Below are 26525 nucleotides of genomic sequence, written 5' to 3' on the forward strand. Positions count from 1 at the left end.
TTAATGTTTACATTAATCGTACTCATTACACGAAGCCTCCTTAGTCTTACATAGAGAAACATTGGACTCTAAACCCCTCGTCAATTGTTACAAACGAGATAGGAAAATCAACCTTATTACCTCGAAATACAGACGACGATTACATTAAAACTTTACCTGTGTTGATACAACAATTTCCTAATTGCAATTCAAATGAAGTTTTACAAAGTAATATACAACAATTTGGTGGTATTAGTAAAAGTACAGACAGCAATAAAAACTGATGTAGACAATCATGGTAATTACCACCACGTATTAAAGTAAATAATATTACTTTAATACGTTGCAGTTGTGGACACGTGGCACAATACTACGCGTAGAGCGATCTCTGTCCTGTTTCTGAAGTCAATAGTCAGTCAACGAGAAAAAAAGAGGTATTAGAAATAGTGGAGATAGAACCTGTGAAGATCGACTTATAACCAGGTATTGCTGTGCAAGGTGCACAGTAATACCTGGCCCCTTGGCACTGACCACTTGGCTGGTTGGTTATTTTTCGTAGGTTTAATTTTGTGATTCAACTTTTTTTGCTACTAGTACATGGAGATCATATGCTAACAACAGCATACGTATTTTGTTAACTATTTTGTGCAGTTTCTAGTTTTGTGTACGATTACACTGACTGTTATAGTAAAAACTTTTGATATTGGGTTACGGTATATAAAACAGGTTTGTTAAGCAATGTGTGTTTTTTAAGCTCAAGTGCTTTTCACGGAAATTGTATAACAAAAATTAGTTATGCCGCTTTTTTTTTCAAAACAATTAGATAAATTGTGTTTCTCTTAGAATTTTTTTTTTTTAGGGAAACACAAATTGTGTAATTGTCTTTTACATGAAATTTATTTATAACGCCCACACGAAAAAAAATCTAAACATAAACATTACATTGTTGCATGCCAATGTCAACCACTTCTCCTTTCGCGAGTCTGCTTTACAGATTTCCTTATAGATAAACTGCACAATCTTCCATATTATGTACGTAATAAATGAAACAAGAAAAACTTTTATCGATAAGTATAAAAAGAACAATAAAAATACAACTTTATCGATAAACCAATGTCCCATCACTACGAGTAAGCCCAATAAGACAATACAGCGCTAAGTGTTCGGCCGAAGGTATCCGTAACGGAGCTTTTAAAAAAAAGTATCCCTTCTTCTCGATGCCCAATAATAAAGGGTTTATTGAATTAAAGGCGGGAAAAATCTTTTCGGCCTGCCTTTTGCTAATGACGGCAATAGAAAAAACTGTGTAGAGGTGTTATATATTATGTAAATAAATAAATCAATGCGGACAACATCACATACATTGTTCTGAACCCAAAGTAAGTTGCTAAAGCACTTGTGTTATGGAATTCAGATACAACGAAGGTACCACAAACACCCAGACCCGAGACAATGTAGAAATGACAATTTTTACATTGACCCGACCGGGAATCGAACCCGGGACCTCAGAGCTAGCGACACCTTGAAACCGGTGCGTACGCCACTCGACCACGGAGGTCGTCAATGTTGTATAAATATTGTGATGGATCAGGCTAGTATTTTGTCTAAACATTTTCTTTTTATTTATTTTTTTATTCAAATGTGTGATACATACTTTTTAAACGTCACTTTTACAACAACTTGCATTTATCGTAATAATAGATTTGTTTCCTTTTTTTTTGCACTAGGTACTAAAAATAAATAAATAATATAGGTATTAAGCTAGTAATAATAGATTTCTGTTTCATATTTTTTGCACTAGGTATTAATAATATAGGTATTAATTTCGTGAATTATCTTTTGTTTATTTGGCTAAGTAGATTATTCGCCCTAATTTTATTCGCCCGAATTGGATTCTAATCGACTACTTTATAATTTTAAATAATTTTAGGAGCAGATTCAGCCGATTATTTGTTTACACACCCATCTATCATTCTATCTCTCTCTTTTGACTCTATTCTCACACTTACTAAGTCAATAATAAACATAGCTTAACAAAAAATATTCAAGTTTAAGTCAAAGTTGACACACCAATCCTTAAATCCTGAAATAATTGTTCACTACAAACTTCAGATCCTTTTGAAGCTGTACAAAACAAGCGAACAAACGAACAAATCATACGGTCTGACGCAAAACAGAACATCCTGTATCCAATGGATTTTGACATCGATCCCGAGGTATTTACAAGTTGTTGCCGTATTCAGTGATGTTGAACAGATACTGGGTATTAACTCCGTTTTACTTTATGCTTGTTTTCTTGGAGATATATTGTAATAACTGTTAATACCGGCGTTGTCCGGGTGTCTATCACTGTAAAAACTGAAATATTCCCGTTTGAAGCTGTCGGATATAAGCCTATGTTCTTATCTAAGGTGTCAGTTACTCCTAATACCAATTTAATTTTACTAATTGAATGAAATCCCCAGCAAGAAGTACATCCAAATTACAAATTGGTTGGCCAGTTTAGACGCTACGAAGCGAAGGACAGATATATATCCACATAGACAGACAAAGTTGTCAAACTTACTGCAATCTTAGAAAAGAGCTCATGACTTTAAAATGGTTTTAGCGATAATGGCACAAAATATCTAAGAACCATTGCTAAAAACTGCGCCCTTTGTTCACCTATTAAATGCTACAGACAGAGACATAGACACACAAATATAACAGTCAATGATTAAAAGCCCTCTTCTCGAGTCGGGTTTGAAAAATGGAACTGAGCTAACATTGCCGCTTAAATGTCATTTCAAGCCGACATCTTTAAAAAAAACTTCGTTCAAATAACGCCAGGCAACCTGCAACCCGAGTCTATTCTAGAACAATACTGATAAATAATGGATGTGTTGACACGCTCTATTAATTTATGGGTCGAACTGTGACGTCACTAGCCCGTGATGAAGGCTCGTAATAACCATGTATTGGTGCACTCGATAGCGAAACTGTTAGATGAAAGTGCTTTTGGATAGGAAATCATCAAATGCGTCCTCCCGCTTTGGCTTGAGCGGAAACCTTGGTAACCCTTTTTGGAGAATCTCACTGCTAGATTAAAGTTCTGGACTTAAACTAAAAACAAAAGAGTTTCTCTCGCGCATCGAGGGTGTAAATAAAATATCCGTGGGCCCTGATTCTGCTATTTACCATGGCCGATGAATGAATGGCAATTTGAAATTCAGTACGAAATAAGTAACTATAATTTGAACTTTAGAGAATGTATGAAGATGCGTTAAAGGCCTAGGAGCGATTTAAATTCTGATATCAGGGCCCCGGCCCGTACCAAATGCTCAACGGAATAGGAATACTTTCAAAGTTAATCCAATTGCCATTCATTCATCGGTAGTTGCAAATAGCAGAATCGGGGCCCTGGTATCAGAATTTAAACCGTAGACCTCTAACGTATCTTCAAACATTCTTCACACCTTCGGTCTAAAGATGGTTATTCACTTTTGCCCACGATTGTACTTCTCAAAGCTCACCTTATGTCGTGTGTATCGATTGGCTCAGCTGTTGTTGAACTCGGGGATCGATCGTTTTATATTCGCATTTACATTCTAAGACAAGCCTTCGTAAATTATATGCAAGCGTCTATGCATGACAGAGGAATGCGCGATAGCTAGTGTATTATTTTATTATACAAATATTTATAAGTTTTAAAGTCGTTCTCAACATGTTTAAATTTTGTGAAATAATTTTCGAGCTAAAGTTTTTGTACCACACAGCGACAAAAAATATGCTTTAAGAGCCTAGTACATAAATTTTATTTTAAGCTTGCAAAATTTTACGAATTTTTCCATACTGTAACTATTATTTTAAAGGTAAGTAAAATTTCTTGAAGTGTTTATTACATTCTTCACGTAATAATAGCCTAAAAAAAAGTTGAAGCTGAAATCCGATTTTCGGCAACTTTAAAGGAAAAAAAGGACAAAATACTAGATTTCCTAGTAACAAGTTTGTCAAACATTAATATAGTTACATGCTTTTTTTACAATGCCTGTTATGAGAACCCACTGCTGGGCAAAAGCCACAGTTACATGCTTTATTATAATACAAATCCTTATCCTTTATTCTTGGTCACGATTTATCAACATAATCATCAAACATTTTGAGTTGAGGAAAAATGGTACCAATCACTTAAGTTGAGATGGACGGTGCCTGACCAATCCCACTGAGCAGTAAACTGCGGATCCTACGCATTGCTTGCGCTTTGCTATGTAAACATTATAAATGTACTAGATGTGGTATGGGGATCAGTGGCGTGCAGTCCATAGATACAAAAAGACACTGCCTGCGGGATGGTATTTAAAAACTTGCTTGTAATAAGAGTAACGGTACCATGTCTTTAGGGCTGGCTCTTTGATAGATGTATGGAAGTTTTTTTCGCTATATTGAACGTTTTCTGTAGGTACTTGATAGAGTTTTGAAAATTGGTCAAAAATAGTAATTATGTACCAACTATAATTTGCTATTTATTTCTTTAGTCTTTTTACGCCCGATTTTTTGAATCGTCAGATAACTTTTATCTGAGGAGTAAATATGGCCGTTTGACATATTTTCTATACGAAAGCTGTCAAAACGACAAACATATTCGTTGAATAAAAGTTATCTGGCGATTGAAAAATTGGCCCTTAATATAATTACGAATAAGTAATTATAACCGGTTCAAAATTTATCTTGCTTGCTTCTTGCTTTTTTGGGAAACTTTCCAAAATCGTGTCGCATACAAAAGACGTAAAATGTAATACTCCTAAGACTCCTTTGTTTTCCTAACATAACAGATTTTTTTTACAGTAAATAACGCAAAAATTACAATCAACATGCCCCTTCCATTTTCCCAGTATCTCTGTTCTCAAGTTTGGCGATCTTCCGGGGTGGTTCGAGTCCCGCCGTCGCGTCGCCACTCGCTTGTTTGATAAATAAAACTTTTAATGATCGGTAAAATCGGACGGCATAGACGCCATCTTGTGTGATCGTGTTACCTACTTTAATGGCAATCGAAACTTCTAGCATTGTAATTAATTTTAATGATTTAATGTGTTGAAAGTTGTGAGTTTACTCTATTTCTCACAAGCCTTGTTGAGAACTTGAATCTAAAATGTCAAGCCTTGTTGAATCTAATATAAATGTTATGGGGATTGTTCTACAGGGAATCATCCATCCCCGCTATAGTTTGACTTATTATAAACATTGAAACAAATGATATTAGTGCTGATTAAGATTTCGTGTAAGACGGGTTTACACGTCCTTATTGTTTAAATCCTTTTTTATATGAAGAAGAGAGAGAGTTTCAGAGTTTTGTTCAGCGAGTATAGAAGAATGTAGGATTTGAGAAGCATTAACCCATTGAACGGAATGCCGAAAGTGAAGAACCCTGATGTTTACTCCACCGACAAAAGCAAAGCAAAGAAGAAATAGAGAAGAAAATAATAATTGATTTTTAAAGATTAAAAACAATTACGTACTTTCAATTGGATATGAGCAAACTGCTCAAGGGTGAGTTGAACTACATGCTAAAAAAACAATTTTGCACCATCCCGGTTGTGCGGTACCACTATCAAAATAATCTCAGGCTGTTTTATTTTTAAACTGAGTTTTTAGACGAAATGAGCCCCAAGATTGTACCTTTTTAAGTTCCTAACGAGGGGAGTAGATATTCAAAATAGTTATAAATCTGAAAGTGAACGTCCAAAATTAGCTGAACTTTTCACCTATTTCAAGTGACTAATCAATTTCCCGCCTGATTGGGCCGCGTTAAGGTAGCTAACCTCTTTGCAGTGGAGTTTGTTGCACCGTTGCTTCTTCACAGCTTAAGCATTCAGGAAGCGGGGAAGGATTAGCGAATCAGCGTTAACTTCGGAAAGTGCTATTTAGCGCCTATTGAGACTAATGACTTCAATTTAATTCCGAGCTGATTTAGCCACGCCTAAATTCTTAGATATTGTTTTCAGATCCTTAAACTACCTAATCTGTTTTCATATTTCACTACCCCTGGCTATACGTATGTTCTTTTACGCGATTCTGTAACCCAAAAAAGGAAATTCAATGGCTAACAAAATAAAAAAGTATACCATATTTTTTTACTGGCTAACGAATGATCAATCGAATAAAAATTGAATCGAAAATTTATAAAAGCAAACTATTTAAATATTCGTTCTATATTCGAAATGGTGAAAGCGGGAAAGAATCTGCTTTATATCGGCCGTTTTATTGCATTTTATTTTGGCGCGACTTTCGTTGGCTTCGCGTGCGATGAGACATCGTGTTTAGGGTGTTTCTTTATTCAAACAAACAATATATTTTATACTTATGACTGTTTCATCTATATCTATGTACAAAAAAAAGGGTTTTAGAACAGTTTCTCGTTGAAATGATTTAGAAGAGGATGCTTATACATAATCTAAGAATTGTTGCAGTTGTGGAAGAGGGAGCCCGCTCTTCTTCGTATATTGCTCCGTCTCGCTTCGACATCGCGGCAGTCCCAGGTTTACGTAGTAACTATTTAGTAATCTGTGCCCAGGTGAAGATGGCTGAATTAATACGTGTCCTTCGACAAAAATGTGTAGCCACAGAAACAGACAAACAAACATGGCATGAGAGTGGGTAGCTCTCTGTTCTGCACTGTGCTGAAACATAAATCGCTGGAAAAAAAATACTGGCACAAAATTTAGGTTATAAAATAACTTTTGAGCCAAAAAAAAATCCTTATACTCTTCATTGAACACTGGCTGGTAAAAATTTGATTTCTCGCGCCGAATTTATCGATTTTTATTTTTCTTGACGCCGATTTTATCGATTTTTAATTTATTTATATTTGCATTGCAAACTTGTATGGTAATTTAATTTCTTTTATCGGTCAATTTAGCTAAATTTAAATTTGCTTGGAATCATTTTCAAATCGTAAAATAAATATAAAAAACAACTACTTGCATTGCTTGATTTTTATTACAATCTTTATCGCTCTATTAAACCCAAATATTTGGAAGTATTTTTTATGGGAAGCTATTTTTATTGATATTTAATATGTATTTTCTACATTCAGTATAATTTTGAATACTTTTTCATAGTGTTTACAGCTTTTTTATTTAAGTATTATCATCTCCCAATCGAAATGCGCTTTCTATTTTCACATAGCTTTGTAGAGTATTTGAACGTTAGTAAATTGCTTGTTATGTTAATAATTTAGGATTATATGATCACATCAAAAGAATAATACTGTGGCCCATATTATTCGCCAATTATTCAGTTTTTTTTTTAATAAAAACGTATTTAATCAAGACTCAGGTCACACTTTTTTCTAGACGTCCATGGCCATAGACTAGAAACAAACTTTTAGCAATGAAAGTCAATTTTCAAAAGTGGAATTTATTGTACCCTTAAGTACACTGTATGCCATTAATTTCACTGATGACACAAATTATATTCTAAAATTGGGTCTAATGGATTGATAAATCCCTATAGTTAATTAATTATAATTATTACTATGGATATTAGACTTATTACTATTATGTAGTTTAAAGTTAGTAGAAAATAGTTCCATTGTAATCTTAGACAAAATGAAATGCTACTTTTGCAAATAAGTCCTGGGGCTTAGCTAATATTGACTAAAATTATCATTACTATCATACCACATCAATTATCTGGAAGCCCTACTACCACGTCTAAAAGTAATTTTAGGTATTGTAGTTGCAAAAGCGAGATAGCGCGATACAATTCGTAGAGCGGCATCTCTCTTCCACAAATACAATGATATCGTTTTATGACGTAGCGGGTTCCTTAATATTACTTAGTCCAAATATTAGCATCTCAGCTATCAGCGTAATCGCACGATTGATTGGCTGCCTCGATTTTAATTACTTGTACTAATTCACCTAAATGGTAACCTAATATTGGTAAATGTTAATTAACTTGCGTTTTGTATTTAGTTAGAGCGTTATAACATCTTAGTTCTGTCAATTTATCAGCATTCTAATAATCAACAGGTTTCGTAACTTGACTTACGGTTTTTGGACCCATGTCCTTGATAAAGATAAAGAGTTTCCTTAATACAAATAATTAATTTTGGGCACTATTTAAATTAAATATACCCTGTCGGAAAAATAATCAATTTTTCGACAACCATCGCAACAACCCAAGCTACCAAGTTACATGGACAATTGTAAGCAATTTATATTTAAAAAAAAAACGTTGATAGGCACACTAGTGCATATCCTTGCAGGGGAAAAAAATAAATAAAAAAAGAACATTCGTAAAATTTCTTCAGCCTGTATCTATAACATAGTTCTACGCCCCTACTTTATATGATGTGTGTTAGAACCTTGTCGCATTACACTACAGCGATGGCGCGTTCCCGATTGCTTCCATGACGTCACACGAGCAATTTATTAAACGCCATTTTGATTTTTCGCTTCGTACTCATTCGGTTCATCGGTCGTGTAGTCGTTTATAAGGTTTATTTTTATTTAAGACAATAATATTTTACAACCACCGGCTTGTACCGAAATCAGATATACTTATATCTTTAAGATCTTTTTTCAACAATCAAAACAACTACGGTAAAAACTAAAGTTGAAAAGTTTCATCAACACGTTGGCCCTACGATATCTACATAGGTAATGTTTATGAATTAGAGGCGGTTTCAATATGAAAACAAAACGGAACCACCTAATATAACTAAAGTCAAAATTTGTGATAACACACGGACTGGCCACGCGTGGATCACGTGAAAGTCACGTGTTTCACGAGTGGGTCACGTGACAGCTATCGTTATGACCCCGCCTGCGTCCGCTTTCTCACTGGCTAAAGTCTTGAGCACTAATTTTCTAATCCAGTCTCCAAACATTGATTCCATTCCGTAAATAAGGAATTAATGAACTGAACTAGTGGCAGACTAGTGGTATGACCATTGGACAGCCAAGTAAGAAGTTGTAAATTTTAATCTCGGTACCAACCAATGACTTTCCCATTCAAGTATATTACTGTGCCACTGCAGGGCAAAGGCCTCCCTTAGATTTTTCCACTCTGTCCGGTCTATTGCTTTTGCCATCAATTGTTTGCCACTAAGTTATTATCAACCGCTAAAATCAATGAAGAAAAATATCGTCAGCAGCCTACCTGAGGATGTTGCAAGGTGTAGACGTGGAAACTACGAAAGAACTCACTACGTCAAAGCCTAAATAACAAAGGACGAAGATCAGTCCAGCACTAGCCACATCCTATACCTACTAAAGTTCGTGGCAACTGGCAAGTGCGCACTCCGGACAAAACAAACAAACGACCTAGATAAGTACTTACATTTAATTACAATTTTCCAAGAAGTTTGAATCGCAAGAAACTTTAGATTCAATGCCATCCCTTAGGGAGGAACGGTTTCTAAGTCGTGGTCACAGACCAATCCTTTTGGACTGTTTTTAGATTAGTTCATCAACTATTTTAATCAGAGATCGGAAATTAAAACACTAATGATATTAATTAAATACCTATGTCGGATGTTTTTAAAAATTAGATTTAGAGCAGGAATATGACATTTTCCCAACTCCATTTTGTAAATTTTGACAGTTAAATGACATTGACAGAAGGATATACCCTGATTTCCGTACATTTATGTAGTTCTGCTATTTGGTTAATAATTATTGGCTTAGACTTATTTAAAACCTATCAACCATTTTTAATAGTTTCGGCCTTGACCTATTCAAACTGCTTTTTTGCCATTCCTTTTTTTTAATACCATTGAATAAAATAACCATAGAAAAACGTTAAATCGCATGAAATAACTATTACATTGGAACATTACTTTGATTTTGTCAACATTGTAGCTATTATATTTTACGTACCTCGTTGGCCATCGTGAATCGTATTTTTTTGCCGTTAAAAGCGATTCGAGAGTGCTAATAAAATTTTCATAAACTTTTATTGGGCAATAAAAGGCGTTGTTACTTTGAGCGCTTACATAACTGATTACCTTTAAACCAGAATGACTTTAATTTATATTCATATGTACTCGAATTATGGTCTTAAACAATTTCATATTCTTAAACTTGAATAACTATGCTTGTTTAAGTCAAAGTAAAGCCACTTAATTTTTAAGTTGAGAAACTTAAATCCCTACTTAATTTGTGATCTGGCATTTGTTATCTTTGAAAAATATTAAGAAAACGTTAATTTTAAATAAATTGATCATTTAAATATATTAAAAATAATGTTACTCTTGCATGTATAATGTGGAAAGCCGTCGCATTTTATAATATTGAAAATATTATGTATTTATTATCCACATTATGTTCGTGATATAAATAGTTTTCTTAAAAAAAAAACTAAGAATATAATTCACTTCTAAATTTACTTACATTTGCTAATGTATGTTAACTGATGACAATGCATGTGTATCCGAACAAATAAAATGAGAACGCATCGCAACGGCAGTTGACTGTTGAGTGAGCTGTTAGTTCGGTAATGTTGGCCAACCGTCATTTCAATTTCAAACGGTTTTCGATCGTGTAGTGTTTTATGGCGTTTGTCAAACTAACAAAACTTTTTGAAAAGTGGAGTTTATATCCCAGATATGTCTATTTTTAATGAATTATTGCCTAAAATCAATGAGATATCTAACGTTTTTACAAAAAACTTCAATGAAGACCTTAAGGTAAATTGTGTGCTTTACAAAAACGATGCCAGTGAAACTACGATCTTGTTACCGTCTCGATTGAATTAAAATCGTGATTTTAACGTTGTAATTACATCAAAAGTGTTGTGGAAACGTTGATTAGTGTTTATAAAAGTGTATTGTGTTGTGATTTGCAGGCCGTGTTCGAATGTTTTGATAAATTTGAGGAGGAATTTCAAAATGGACGAGGAAAGGCGCGGGAGAAGACCGCAAAAGATAAAAACCCTATGACGACGCTTCAAAGTATCCATGAGGACGAAGGTAAAGCATCAAAGAACTATATTATTCATATTTAGTCGAGTATTCTTGAATAATAACTTTATAAAGTGCTATTGTTTGTTGTAATGACTTCAAATCATCAGCTGGTTTGTCAGTTACCTCATAAAACTGTTGTGAATTTCCACGCACCACTACCTGTATTAGATATTTACATGGCACATTTTTCAATAAATTATAGTTATTATATTTAACTTATTAGATTTGTAACATTCTAATAACAATGTGGTGTTAGTGAAAGTTTTGATGCAACACTGAAGTAAAGGTTTTTTTTTAAATGTATTTTAAATTATTTTTTCTTAACACTTTAGTGTTGTTTTATGGTATTGTACTAAGAAATATGACTATGAGTTTTTTAAGTAGTGTAATTTAAAAGAATTTTATCATTTTATTGTTGTTTTTATTATTTCATTGAAAATCAATTAATTCTCCATATTTTTGATAATATTTATTGACAGTAAGTTTTATCTCAAATTTTCTTAAAATTGAGGCTGTGAACTTAAATATAACTTATTTTATTATGATAACAATATCAGTTCATTTTGTAAAGATGTCAAGAAAATTTAAGTTGTTAAAATACGTAATGTTAATTGTAATAAACATTAGTAGAACAACAAAACAATATTCATTCTAGATGAATCAGTCAAATCAGTTGAGTCTGCCAGTGCTAAAAGCAGAACGAGCAACAAATCTGACGAGACCGGACGCAGTTCAACAGAAAGTAACAGTGACAAACCAAGACGGGCTTCTAAGAAACGCGGTAAAAATGAAGTGGATGGCATGTCCAGTCCTGAACAGGATAAGAGACAGAAGAGGAATGCTTCTGTCAAAGCACAGAGCATTATTAGTAAACAGGTAATGTAGGAATTATGTTAGAATGGGCACAATAGACTTCAGTTTTGTTGGGAAAATGATAATAATTGTTTGTTTTATGCTCTTATTTTACAATTGATTACAAAGAACATGGTTAAAATTAATGGGGTTGCTCTGTAATCAAAGAAATTTCACTTTTTTTGTAAGATGAATTACAATAGAAATGTTTAAAATTGTTGAGTACCTTTCAAATGAGAAATCTCAATGTTGAATAAATTTCCAATCTTTTTCCCATCAGTCATGCAGCATATGAAAAACAGTCATTTTTCGTTCTTCTGACTACAAAAAGTGAATATCTTGAACTTTTGTACATTAATATTTTTTCCTCATTCTACAGGTGAATGTAAACTTAACACAAAAACTACGCCGCGAGGACCCTGACAGAGCCTCATCGCGGAGTCGGCGGAACAATGAGGATGATAAGGAAAACTCTGAACCAGTGCCTAACATACAAAGTAAGGAAAAAAAGTAGAAATAGTAATTAACCAATGAAAGAAGTAATATTTTGATGAAATAATAAGCTTTGAAAGAAAGATTTAGTGGTTTACTTATTTATTTAGGCACATCAAAAATCTTAGAACTAGTGTTTAATCATCAATTACAGATGTGCACAGCAATTACAAAAAACTTTCAAAGTTGAACTTGACTGTTTAAATAGTTTGAATGTAATAGAATACTAATAACTTTCCTGCTAGTCTAGTGGCCCTGACTGGTATACCGGAGGTTGTGGATTCAATTCCCATCCTCATCACATGTTTGTGTGATGAGCATGATCATTTTTTTCTATGTCTGGGTGCCATTCATCTATTTATGTTTGTATTTAGAACTATAAGTATGTTCATCACTTACACCCTTAATTTTCTGTTGAAACAGTCAAAGAAGAGAAAGTCTCCTTACCACCAGAGCCAATGGACACGGATACTTTGCCACTGGATATTGAAGTTAAACAGGAGGCTGATAAGGATGAAATTGCTATGCCACCACCATCTATGCCTGTGCCAAGTAAGTCCAACTATTAAAGAGTAAGTAATAGTGTGAATGCCTTCATTATTGTAGCCCTAAATATTACAGATTTACTTAGTACAGTAAGTAAATGAATATATCAAAATGAAAAATTCTGTATTCATATTATGTTATTAAATAGCACTTTTTGAACGGCAAAATACAATGGCCAGTACATAGAAGCGCACCCAACATCACATACAAAGTGCTCTTGCTTCAGAAAAAAACTTTGCAACAAACTCTCCAGCTAAATTTGTATCTAATGTGAATTTTAGTAATTTAAATTGCATGTCAAACATCGATGGGGTGCATGAAAAAACTATAATCTACTTTTAAAGTCAATAAAACAACTGCAACTTGTAACTTTCTCTATAGAAATATTTTATGGTCCCAAAGTACACACACGAAGTACACAGAAGTTTTTACCATGAATATATTCATGAATAGTCCCAAAAGTTTTAGTATTTTATTTATATTAATTTCTTAAATTGTACCAAGAGATTGTAAGAATGTAATTGTAATGTATGTTGAAACATCTCCAGAGCCTCGTAAGGCTGCAGCTAAGGAGAAAGCAGATGATACTTCCGAGGAGGAGTCCTCAGGAAGAAGAAGGACCACCAGGACCAGGAAACAGAATGAAACTGTGGCGCCACCTGGTGAGATACAAATTATACAATTAGCAAAATTTTGTGTGAAATAGTAACAAGCCATTGCTCAATATACACCAATTGCTACTAATTTATATCCAGATTTACAATCTCTTTTTAAGATAATAAGTATATTGCCTTGTTTTTTTTTGTAAGCCTTGGCCCTGCATCAATAAGATAAAAAAAAATCCTTGTAAATGTGTAAAATTCATGTTTTAAAACTGCCTTATATGAATCTTTACGTCACTGAGATCACTGAATACACGACACATCCTCAATGTTTACCTTTTTGCCGTCCCCAGTAGCAGCGTCCAGGTCGACTCGCGCCAGTTCCCGCTCGGCGCGCAAGACGGACGCAGAGGAGGCGCCGCCCGCGGAGACCAGGCCTAAACGCACTAGGGCTAAGAAGGTAACTAATACTTACGTCATATGTAGCCTTTTCAATTTTCTCATTAAAATATTTGAATTATGTATAAATGAAGTCTAAGAATAAGAAGATCTCATAACATCTCTCGTGGCTAACCTGCTACTGTACAAGTGCATTGATCACAGTTTAAGCTACGCTTGATGCGCTCGGTCCGTAGATGGGTGACCATCTAAGTAATAACGAGTTCCTCCGTGTTTCGGAAGGCACGTTAAACTTTGGCTATTAATAACGCATCTTTGACAGTCTTCACAAGTATAGAAGCTAGGTTAAGGAAGTCGCTACTTGTAGAACATTGGAACACAAATCTGCATGGCTAGACTGAAACCGACACATGAACACAATTCTAATACTTGATGGTTAATAGTACTAGTCTAAGACCGAATTTGTGTACTGGTTTTGTCTTACAGAAATCATTATTAATTGTTACAGAAAGTATCAGAACCACCAGTAGAAGTTGAACCGGAAACTGCAGCAGAAGAGAGTCAACCAGGTAAGTCGAAGTCTAGTAATGGCTTTAATGATGTATTAGTAATGTAATGCTTATGACTAACTGAAAAATGGGCTGTTTATGTATTTAAATGATGATGACTTCTGTATCGTAAACTGAAGTCTAAGTCATATATATTGAAATGGTCTGTTATTTGTTTCAGCCTCTCCGGCTGAGAAACCACGCCCCAAAAGGACGAGACGAGGCCAGAAAGCTGCGTAAGTTAAAGACACTTAAAATACGTCGTATTTTATCGATAGCGTAACACCAGAATATATTTTTTTTTACTGATATTATGAAACTGAAGGTTTTGTTCATTTGAATGGGCTAATCTGTGGAAATACTGGTCTCAGTTGAAAAAAAAATCTATATTATACTTGTTATAAGATATATACGATCACGCTAAATTAACAATCCCCATACACGGGAAGAAGTGGTAGCAATCAAAATCTATTAATGCGATCTTTTATCTTCATAACCACTCGACGAATTCACGGGTAACTGTAACTATATCAAAAACATTCAACCTTTCAATGCAACTCACCAGCTATTATTATATTCCGGCGTTACGCGACGCTTTTCGTTAGACATAATATATATGTTAACCTTAAAAAACAGTTTTAGTAACTAAATTCTAAACTCCAATTCACATCGACAGCGACAAAGCAGAAAAACAAGACACAACACCAGTCGAACCAATCATATCACCTAAAGAAGAAAGAAAATCAGAGCCAGAAATATCATCACCTATATTACAGAAGGAAATACCTAAGAAAGGGAAAAAGGACCCTGTGGTTGAGATCACAAGGTTGAATTTGGATGATGTTGATGCTCTCGACAAGACGAGAGTGTTGCCTCAGGTCGGCGATATGGATAAGACTGTGGTGTTGCCTAATGGAGTGTATAATCACGCGCCGGTTACGCCTAAGAATGTTGTAAGTAGCTTTTTGAAGCATTAAAATTGACTTGTATTCTTGCCCGTCGCCGTAAGATATAATTTCCTTTAAATCTTTTTCGATCTTGCTTTTCCATACAGCTACACAAAACTAGAGTGAAATATTGTTAACATTTTTGTCACTTTTAACAATTTTATTTTAATAATATTGAAATAACATTTATTTAATTTCACGCGGACGACGGTATTAACTTCATCAACATCGACTGTCCTGCTTATAAACTCTGTTGTAAACACTATGTGTTTGAAACCAGTGATCAGTTTTGCTAATATATTATTACTAGCTGTCCCAGCAAACGTTGTTTTGCCATAGAATAAAAAAATACTCTTAGAGGAATGAAAAATAGATGTGGTCCGATTACCAGACCTACCAAATATGTACACAGAATTTCATGAGAATCTGTCGAGCCCTTTCCGTGGAGAACAATTACATACACTGTGACACGAGAATTTTAAACAGAAGTAATTCCTTTTGAAAATCAATCATTATTATTTGTATTAACAGCGCAACATGAACGAAACAGTGGTTATCGAAGCATCGACCAGGGAGACTATAGTTATAGAAAAACCAAAGAACCAAATCATGGATTCGACTGTCGTTCTCGACAAAGGTAAGACGCACTATTATTACTAGCCTGGAATGTCCCACTGATGGGCAAAGACCTCCCCACTGCCCACTAATAAACTGCAATTTCCTTACACATATTATTTTAAAATAGCTTTTTTCCAGTACTAATTTAAAAAAAAAATTGTAGGGTTAAATATGTTTTTGTAGTTTCCAACCATTTTAACTGTTATATTATTATTTAGACCTTTTATTTTTCAATTTTATTACAAAGAAGGGGTTTTCAGATCACTTTACAAACTCCGAAAATTAATCTTGCTCTCAGAAAAACTATCTTTGTAATTAAATGATCATTTTTTTCTATACAATATCCATTTCCATGTCATCTCCAAACTCGTCTTTATAACATATCTGTAAGGTTCATTTTCCCAGTTAATATCCTGAAGATCTTACTACAATATGTTTGTATCCAAACCTCTTTTCTACCAGATCCTAGAGCTACAAACCTGACGGACGACAACTCGCTGTTAACAGACGACAGTGATTCCCCCGAGTTGCACACGCCGCCTAAACAACAACCACCTAACATACAACCTTCGTAAGTAACAAATATACATATTTTATTATTAATAGCAAATCTTGTACTAAGGAATTTGATTACTTTTGTCGTTGTGGGTTTCATAAACATTCGGGAAAGCCAGACTTAAAACAAGCATTAGGGACTGCATAAATGCTTGTCCTATGTTAGGGTCGAACTTGCGACACGTCGCGTGCTATAGGTTTTGGTATCAAGATATTATAAGTTCCCATGTCCTCTATTAATTATCTGCTTAACACTGTTTTTTTCCTTAAATTTTGTAGATTTCTTTTAATTATTTAGATAATATTGTCTTGTGATTAACAGTTGCATATGTAGAATTATCGTCAGTGGGCCTTGACGCTGCTATAATAAAAATATCTTTGGAAAGTTCCACTTAAAAAATCTGAAGTATATGAGTGGATTCTCGAGCCCTCTAGCTCTCTCTAGCCCCCACACTGGAAATACTGGAGTAAATAAAAACCTAGTAAAGCTAATTCCGTGCACTGTTTCATCAGATCGGCAGTAAAAGAGAAGGTGCAACAATTCGAAGAGTTAGCGTCGCGAGTTACAAGGACCAAGACCAGAGCTATGGCTAAGAAGGTATGTCACTTATACTGTTATACCTCTATCAATATAATACACAACCTCTTTAAACAACTTCCGGTCATATTAGCTACGTACTTCACTCATGAAATTAACTAGATAAAGAAATAATTGGGTATTTGATTAAATCTTCCCATTCCTGTTGTAATTTGATTTAATAGCGGTTTTTATATTATATCCGCTCCTCGTCGAAACTTATGCTAAATATCTTTAACATCTATCTTTATGTTTAGGCTGAAGAACAGACAGAGACTCACACACCGCCCGACAAGACAATCAAACCAGTGCTCTCAGCTGAAACACTCAACAAAATGAACAACATGATCTTCAATGGGAAGGTTCCACAGGTGAGTGTCCAATAAACTCAACGAAATGGTGTGAATCAGAATAACTGGAATGGATTTAGTATTCTAGATCATAACAATTAATAAGTTAAATGACTTGTTGCAAAGGCTGATGCTCTTATCAAAATCATTATTATTTAGTCAATCCACGAGCACGGAATATTTTTGTAGTAACTATCGTGAGAATGATACGGTTCGACTTGTAACCTCATTGCGTCAGCTCGTGATTAATGACTCCGTTTGGGTACAAAACTAGTCGGGCAATCCCGATAAACACGCGTGACTGATCTATCATTTAATAGGCAAGAAAGTACCCCTCCAATTCCACTCGACCTCCGCGATCGAGTGGCGTACGCACCGGTTTCAAGGTGTCGCTAGCTCTGAGGTCCCGGGTTCAATCCCCGGTCGGATCAATGTAGAAATTCGCATTTCTACATTGTCTCTGGTCTGGGTGTTTGTGGTACGATGAAGTTGCTCTAATAGCTCTTGGTCATGACGAAACAGTTATTTCTCCAGTTAAATTACTAATGCGTACAACTCCACAGATATCAAGTTCGGCAACAAAACCTCGCGCAATACCGACCCCCACCACCAAGTCTTTCATTCCCGCTTCAACATCCAAGTTGAGTGGAATCAACCGCGCGAGGGAGGCGGAGGAACTCAAGAGGGAGAGAGAGGATGCTAGGAAAAAGAAGGAGGCTATGTTGGAGGCTAAGAGGGAGTTGCAGAAGAGGTAAGAGTTACTTTGAAGTGTATGATTTTTTTAGAAAAGCTCGAAAACTTGAAATCTTTGAAAGTACAATTGATTCGGTTGGTGTATAGAATGTATGAGAGTTAATGTGATAATTATTGAATGGAGAAGGTGGAAGAGTAAGTGCCTGTATTCATTATCCTAAGAGGAGACATTTTTATGGAGTGGTTCGAGGAAAAAGCACTAGAGTCTGCAAACGTGAAACCGCGATACTGGTGGCGATATGTAGACGATATTTTTGCTGTCGTCGCCCGGGACGCATTGAAGGACCTGACGTCACACCTAAATCGGTGCACGCGAAGATAGAGGTCACCATAGAGGAGGAAAAAGAAGGAAAGTTACCGTTCCTGGACGTACTGGTCATCCGAGAGCCGAACGGACGGGTGACTCATACCGTATACCGGAAGCCAACGCACACAGACCGGTACCTACGAGCCGACTCTCATCACCACCCCTCACACCTATCTTCGGTGCCTCGTACACTGCTGAACCGAGCACTCGCTCTCTGCGACCATGATTACGTCAATGCGGAACTGAGGCATGTACGTGACGTATTAGAGCGCAACGGATATCAGTAGCGCAAGTGTAGACGTCTCCTGGGATCTGCGGGCGAAGCTCGCAAGCGTCCGGCGGAGGCTGAGCGGACTCCTGCGTACTTACCGTACGTGCAGGGTGTCACAGACAAGATAGGTCGCTTGTTACGCCGGAGATATAGCATCAAGGCGATCTATCGGCCACCCGGACAACTGCGACAGATGATCCGCTCTCCCAAGGACAAGGATCCTTTAGACTTCCCGGGAGTATACAAAATACCGTGCGACTGCGGCCTGAGCTACATTGGGGAAACCCGGCGTAATGTAGCAACCAGACTGGGCGAACACATACGCAGCATGAAGAACATGGACACCGACAAGTCGGCAGTGGCAGAACATGTGTGTAATGCGGGGACGGCACACTACATACGTTTCGACAAAGCCTCCGTACTAGCGAAGGAGAAATACTTCGTGCCGCGAAAAGTACGGGAGGCTATAGAAATTACTGGCTAAAGCAGTAGAAGGGGCCCGGGGTGTTTTTAGTCGGTGGAAGTCCGACATATCCCACGTCGTGCCCTCGAGGTGGGTTGAAGATATTAGCGTTTCACCCCGGAAAAAAAAGGGTATAGAAATTAGCCGTCACCCGAATTTCAACAGAGACCGTGGATGGTCACTGCCGGCAGCGTGGAAACCAGCACTGAATGCTGCGTTATGTCATATACATATATATACATATGACGCGGTCAGCATAGTATGCACTGACTCAGCCAGTACGGGAGCACGGACGATGCCAATGACGACAGCAGACCCCCCACCCGCGCCACCGGCGTCGCCGGCCCCACCGCCGCTCACGGCGCGGGCGCGGCGCTACGCAGCGAGATGCGCGGCCGCTGACGTCAGTTCGACTCGCGATCCCGCCGCGTCTGCTCATGATTAAGGACTCCGGTTGGGTCCGAAACTAGTCGGGCTACCCTGATAAATACGCGTGAGTAATAAACCGTTACAACATTTAATAATATCTATAACATTTCCTGTTAACAGGAAGCGTGAAGAGAAGATGGCAGCGGCGGCGGCAGCGCGCGAGGCGGCCGAGCGCGAGCGGCGCGCCGCCATGGAGCTGGCCGCGCGCGAGCGCCGCGACAAGCAGGCGCATGCCGACCTCGGCAAGCAGGAGCGGCTGCGGGAGGCCGAGCGGGTGCGTGCTCATGTGGAATAGGCGATACTGAGTTTCACCCTACAGAGTTGTGTTATTGACCGCGCTATGTGCTGAGAGTTAATATCCGCATAGGAATAGTATTAGATTTAAATACTGTTTTTAAATTCGTATAAATGAAATACGAAAACATGGGTGAGAAATATTGAAATGTTAAGTAAAACTAGAGCCTGCGACTCATCAAGACCAACGATAACTACATTAATTTAAATAATATACAAGTATACATGCCCGTTAGGTTTTCATTTTCCCATGAATGTTTGTAAAACTCTCAGTCACACTCTGAAGAAAATACAAATCTAAAATAAAAATGAACCTTATCATCATAATTACAATACCATTTAATTATACACAGAAAAAGCAAGAGCTAGCTCGCAAAGTAGCAGAAACAGAAGAAAGACGGCGCGCAGAAGAACACGCGAGACAACAACGTTTAGCGGAGGAACAGAGACGAGCTGACGACACCCGCCGGAAACAACTGGAAGAGGCAGCTGCGTGAGTATTCTATAAAATAATTAATTAAGTCTGATTTACATGCATGAAAGATATGAAAATAGGGGCTAGTAATGTCACATGTCGATAAAAAAATACTGATTAATGTGAGGTTCCAGCTTACTATAGCAGCAAATATAAAATACTACTATCATTTGTTTTAGTATGAAGAAAGAAGCAGCTATCATGGCGAAGGAAATCGAGAAGAGACAAAAAGAGTACATTGAGAAACAGAAAATAAAGCATAAAATGGAAAACAAATGTAAGTAGTTATTTTGAAGTGTTTTTTTTTTCTTTTGCGTTTTTCAATGATGTGAGATCATGGAAATAAACAACAGTCTTCAAAAAAATAAGTCTTGCCATGCTTGTCTTGTCTAGTCATATCATACATAATATATTGATCAGATGATCAGTTTTATTTGATAAGATCTTGAATTATTTTGTCATTAAACCAACTTTTCAAATATGATTCTCTATTTTAATGCACAGTTTTATCGATCAGACAATCGATAAATCCGTACATTAAATTTAAGATGTATGATGATGATGTGGATAGTATGTTAACACTTCGTATTATATTTAAAGTACCACAATGTGATATCCCCCGCAGCGCACACCCCGCTGAAGTCAGCGGGCACTCCGGGCGGCTGGCACGGGTCCGCGCTGGAGCCCGCCTACATGGCGGACGGCTTCCAGTACCTCAACTCTGACGAGGACGAGGAACCCGTCGAGAGGCCTGTGCCAGAGTGGAGCACTTCCAAGGTCAGTACAATGTAGTACTACGAAGGCGAGGTGCCCCTGAAAAATCAATAGATCAGAGATACACTGGTGTGCTTTAATAGCCGGTTCTTAATAAACTAAGCACATACTTCATAGAAAGACTAAAATAACACCAAATAACGATATATTAAAAATAACATTCAGTAGGTATAGAATTTTTTGTTACAAACTATTAAAAAAAATAAAAAATGATTATGAGAAAAATGAATTAAATAAAGCCGGAAATAACCCAAAACATCTGTGGACAGCAATCAATCAGATAACCAACAGATTTAAAAAGAAGGAATCCCCTAATAATTTGCTGCAACTGTCTAGTACACCCGAACTATCGTTAAAATTAGTTAACAGTTATTTTGCTGAAATTGGCAAAAACCTAGCAGAAAAAATAGTGTCTTGTAAACACAAAACACTCATAAAGCACTGCTCTCAGTCCATGGCACTTTTGCCGACGGACGAGTCTGAAGTCGCAAGGCTGATAATGTCTCTACGAAGCAACTGTGCGATGGGCTGGGATGGAATATCGAGTGATCTTTTAAAGAAACATAAGACAGCTATTGTACCACCACTAACTTACATTTGCAATCTGTCTCTTGAAACCGGCAAATTTCCAAAACCGTTTAAAAAGTGGATCATACATCCAATTTTTAAGAGTGGGGACAGGAATAGCGTCGAAAACTACAGGCCTATAGCTGTGCTATCCGCCATGTCTAAAGTGCTGGAGCGGATCCTAAATAATAGACTTGTAGACTACCTAGAAAAGAACAACTTACTTTCTGAATCACAATATGGTTTTCGGGCTGGTAAATCAACGTCTGACGCAATTCATGAACTGACAAATTATATTGTTACAAATATAGACAAAGGTCAGAAAGTCCTTGGCATATTCTTAGACCTCGCCAAGGCCTTTGACACGGTTTCTGTGCCCATCCTAATAGATAAAATGGAGAATATGGGCATTAGAGGAACACAACTCCAACTTTTTGAAGACTATCTGAGTGAGCGTGTTCAGTGCGGTTAAGGTGGATTAGTTCATCAGTAGTGAACGAATCGTTACATACGGCACCCCTCAAGGGAGCGTGCTCGGACCTACCCTCTTTCTCATCTACATTAACGAGCTAGGCATGCTCTCTCTACCTCAAGGCAGAATTATCGGTTTTGCAGATGACACTGCTTTATTATTCAACGCCGACTCTTGGCCAGAAGTTTATTCCGATGCTCAATCGGGCTTCAACACTGTCTCAAAATGGCTTCGAAATAATATACTGACCCTAACGCTGACAAAACGACATATATAACGACATATCTCCTTTTCCCTAAAGAAGAACAATGCTCCGATTTCGAATCAATTTTCACTGACAGCTCACCTGTGTTCGAAACCTCAAGACAGTACTTGTACATGTATCTACCTAAATAGAACAGACAGTATAAAGTAATTAGGAGTACAAATCGATAGCACTTTAAGATTTCAGCAACACATAGATACACTCTGTGCTAGATTACGGAAGCTGATATATGTCTTTAAAACCTTAAGAGCAGTAGCTGATGAAAACTGTAAGAGATCAGTCTACATCGCGCTGGCTCAGTCGCTACTTTGCTACTGCGTCACTATCTGGGGTGGGGCTCCAAAAACAACATTAATTGCACTCGAACGGGCCCAGAGAGCAATTCTAAAAGTTTCAATATTTCTACTATATCGCTATCCTACTGAAGACCTATATAAATGCTCTAAAGTTTTAACGGTGCGTCAGCTGTTCATACTTAACACTATCTTAAGGCAGCACTCTCTTCTCACCTACCACCCCTCCTTGGCTGGAAGTAAAAGGCGATTCAATCCTGTAAATCGGCATGGCATCTATCTTAAAACTGCTTTTTCTAACCGATTTTTCTGCCACCTTGGTGAATTTTTATATAACAAAATAAATAATCTTCTAACCATCTATAACCTAAATAATAAACTGTGTAAAAAAAGTTAAATTCATGGCTTTTACAATTAAACTATATCGAAACCGAAAAGTTACTTAGCATACCAGTCTAATTCCTGTCTATGTACTATGTACAAGTAGGTAATGTAATAAAAACATACACACACGCACACCCTCACACACACACACACACACACACACACACACACAAAACACAAACACTCACATGTACACTCGCACTACACACACATCCACTAAATAAACTTATTTTAAATACCTATTCTCGTTTTGTTTTCTTAATTTTAATTACTTTGTTTTATTAGTTTAAGTAAGTAAAATTTGTTAACTAACATTACTTACCGCAATAATAGTTATAGCACAAAATTTTGTAAAAAGCAATAATGGCTAAAGGGTGGAGACCTGGTGACCTGAAATACAGGCCCATAAAGCCTAGCTTAGGCACCAGTCTCCCACAATATACTGTTTACTTTTATTTTTATGAGACTCTAAAATGTACATATATAATGTGTTTATATTGTGGTGAGAAAATAAACGTTTATTGTTATTATTATTTATTATATACATTCATTGAAATACGGTATCTGAAAAAAAAAAACATAATTTTTACATTAAGTTGCAAAGGCAAAAAAAAGCTCCTGTGTATTGAAGTGAAAATTGCAGAACAACCATTAGTATTGATGTTATTTTGCACGATATTCATGATAGGCAGCTCGCTACCTGTTGTTATGTACGAGGGTGTTGCATCCATCGGGCTATAATAATGGCTGACTAGACCGCGAGTTTAACGAAATTACTCTTATCTGACGTTTGATATATCCCCATGTCCATGTGTAAGGCACGTGCCACTGGATGGTACAGGCTTGAAAGGCCAGTCCAAGCGAGGCATTGCATTTATTTACTCATTATAGTACACTACATTTTCTGGATTTGGAAGCGAAGGCGCCTTCGATTGTTTCGACGTTTCTTTTCATCGAAGCCAGGCTAGGAAATGTCAATTCCAGCTAGCTTAATTATCTTGTCTAAATAATGTAATATAACGTGTGTGTGCAGGCCCGCAAGCAGCAGCTGTACATCCAGGCGGGCGTGGGCGCGGGCCACGTGGACCGGCTGTTCAGCGTGCGCGTGCACTCGCCCGACCTCAGCGACATCTTCCCCAACATCGAGCGCGCGCGCCTCAAGCGCACCTCCTCCGCCGTGTGGCGCACGCCGCCCGCGCGCCTGCCCGCGCTCCCAGAGTGACACGTCAGTAACAACACATTACTCTCACACTTACCCCCACATACGTAAGCCTACACCTACAATACGCACCAAACCATCCTCTTCATCCAAGCATACCATATAATAATATACCCTTTCCCAGCATACACTACATTTAAACTCACACCTAGTACTCCCCCCACTTAGACCTATATAATTAGACTCTATATTTACTTCCCAGTGCATGGCGGAGATACGGCTACAATTAATTTGTTAATATGTTTTACACTTATTCAGTTCTTATTCCTCCATTCGCGTTTCGCTGAACGATTTTGGTCACACTTACACACAAAACACATTGATCCCCCCATTTTATGGTTTTCCACGAAAGCAGAATGGTTACGTACACGTATCCATACTAAATTGTTGTATTCTATGGACAAAACATGAAAAGAGCTCAATAAATGTGCGTAGTCCCTTAAATAGTTACTCTTCGACCACAAATACTCTTTCAATTTAAACTACATTGAAATAGTTTTAATTTTCATATTAACTAAATGTTAACAAAATTCTCTTTTCAGATGACATTAATGAATTACATCACGTCGCTGGCGGCGCCATGTGTACATATCGTAGCTGTATTAGTTTACAATGTAATCACTTTGTATTGGGCACGTACTGTGCAGACACTAATAGATAAATATCTAGTGTTCAGAGCATTAGTGAAGCGGTATCCTCGTTTTTCCTTGTGTGGGTAGTTTGTAGTTAATGTGGTCTTGCTTAAGTAATTGTCGCAGTAGAAAATGGTATGTTAGATTCGTTTATACCTTTTTCTGTAGAGACTTGATTGCTGTCGACAAAAAATTTGATTAATAATAATATTTATAGACTCGTCTGGATAAATCGATGAGAAGCGAAAAAAAGGCGTTATGCCAGTCTGTTTTCTTTACACCAAGATTGTCAATAAATAGACATTGTATAAGGACAACTTTGGCAGAATCGAACTAACATCACTTACGCAATGTATAACGTGGACTCTTTTAAATGAAAAATAAAACAACTCAGTTGCTTACAGCCCAGTTATCATCATGTGTTACAAACATTGCGTATGTTGTGTCAGTTGGTCTGTGCCTTAGTTTTCTACAACTTACATTGTGTCTTCCTACCCTTGAAGGTGTACTGTAATTCTAAGAAAAATACTGCTGAATTATGAGTCCAATTTAATTGTAAAACAAAAAAAATTGCAAGGATGACCCATGAGACTTACATTCTGCCCATACTGAAGAAATAATCGTGATACTACGATGACTATAGATCAATAATTATAATATATGAAGTTTTTAATAGTTATTGTTATGCAATTTATATGTTAAGACATGTTTGAATGATTTTAGTTTAACGGTTTTCTTTGGATTGCTAAGTTTTTAGAATATGTTGTCTATAGGACCGTTGTTTATGATTATCATGATGATTTTAAATGTTTTATTGATATGTCTGTACCTTAAATTAGTACTCAGTGCCTTGATAAGTACTCTGCTTATGTGATTCAATGTACAAGGAAAATGATAAGTAAAATAAAGTGCCATCATCGTGTTTCCAATGCCAATTTTTAAGACAACTATAATAATAACGAGTGCCAATGTACCTACATATAACTTCTATGACTAGTAGTCTCTTTATTTTTCCAAGCTGTGTATATTTGGACAGAAAACAATTATGTCGAGAATTAACGTACTTAGGTATCATCAATTGAGAAGGCTCCTCTTGCACCTCTAAGTACCCGCCATTTGAAAATACTCCTTAGCCAAGCCTTGTTCTTCATAGAAAGAAAGCTTTTCTACTTATATGTCAGAATGCCTGATGTATACAACAGAGTAATGAGCAAATGGAATAAAACTAATTCATGTAACCAAGCAAGTATGTATTCTAATCAAAGTATTTATTTGAATAAATTTACAGTCTCCCAACAATGTCTTATGCTCATCCAACACTCCATTTGCTGATTACTCTGTGTTATCTCATTTTGTAAATAATTTCACATTATTATACCAAAATGTAAAAATCATGTTGTTTCCATGTATGTATGTGACTAAGATCACACGAGTTTTAGAATAATTTTAACATTAAGACTGCTATGGATTTTGATTGTAAGTTAGAATAAAAATTTACAGCGAGTATTTTTTGG

The 26525-nt window shown here is 36.6% G+C and overlaps 1 protein-coding gene across 2 annotated transcripts; it reads left to right on the forward strand.

The window, feature by feature from the left end:
• The first annotated feature begins 10399 nt into the window (after positions 1-10399).
• Positions 10400-26517, forward strand: LOC113502905 (inner centromere protein A). Of its 2 annotated transcripts, none has more exons than XM_026884659.1 (21): positions 10400-10651; positions 10810-10933; positions 11583-11803; positions 12159-12276; positions 12695-12823; positions 13366-13479; positions 13776-13879; positions 14327-14387; positions 14548-14602; positions 15043-15319; positions 15845-15950; positions 16394-16502; positions 17000-17084; positions 17321-17434; positions 17977-18164; positions 19757-19910; positions 20284-20423; positions 20585-20682; positions 21031-21182; positions 24194-24385; positions 24922-26517. In XM_026884659.1, exons 1-20 carry the CDS (start codon positions 10571-10573, stop codon positions 24380-24382), a joined length of 2619 nt encoding a protein of 872 aa, XP_026740460.1. In that variant the 5' UTR covers positions 10400-10570; the 3' UTR covers positions 24383-24385; positions 24922-26517. The 2 variants fall into 2 exon arrangements, with proteins under 2 accessions (XP_026740460.1, XP_026740459.1); XM_026884658.1 differs by having other exon boundaries at positions 10401-10651; positions 13773-13879.
• The last annotated feature ends 8 nt before the right edge of the window (positions 26518-26525 follow it).

This window comes from Trichoplusia ni, chromosome 18 (genome assembly GCF_003590095.1).
Source record: "Trichoplusia ni isolate ovarian cell line Hi5 chromosome 18, tn1, whole genome shotgun sequence".
In the NCBI taxonomy this organism is placed as follows: domain Eukaryota; kingdom Metazoa; phylum Arthropoda; class Insecta; order Lepidoptera; family Noctuidae; genus Trichoplusia; species Trichoplusia ni.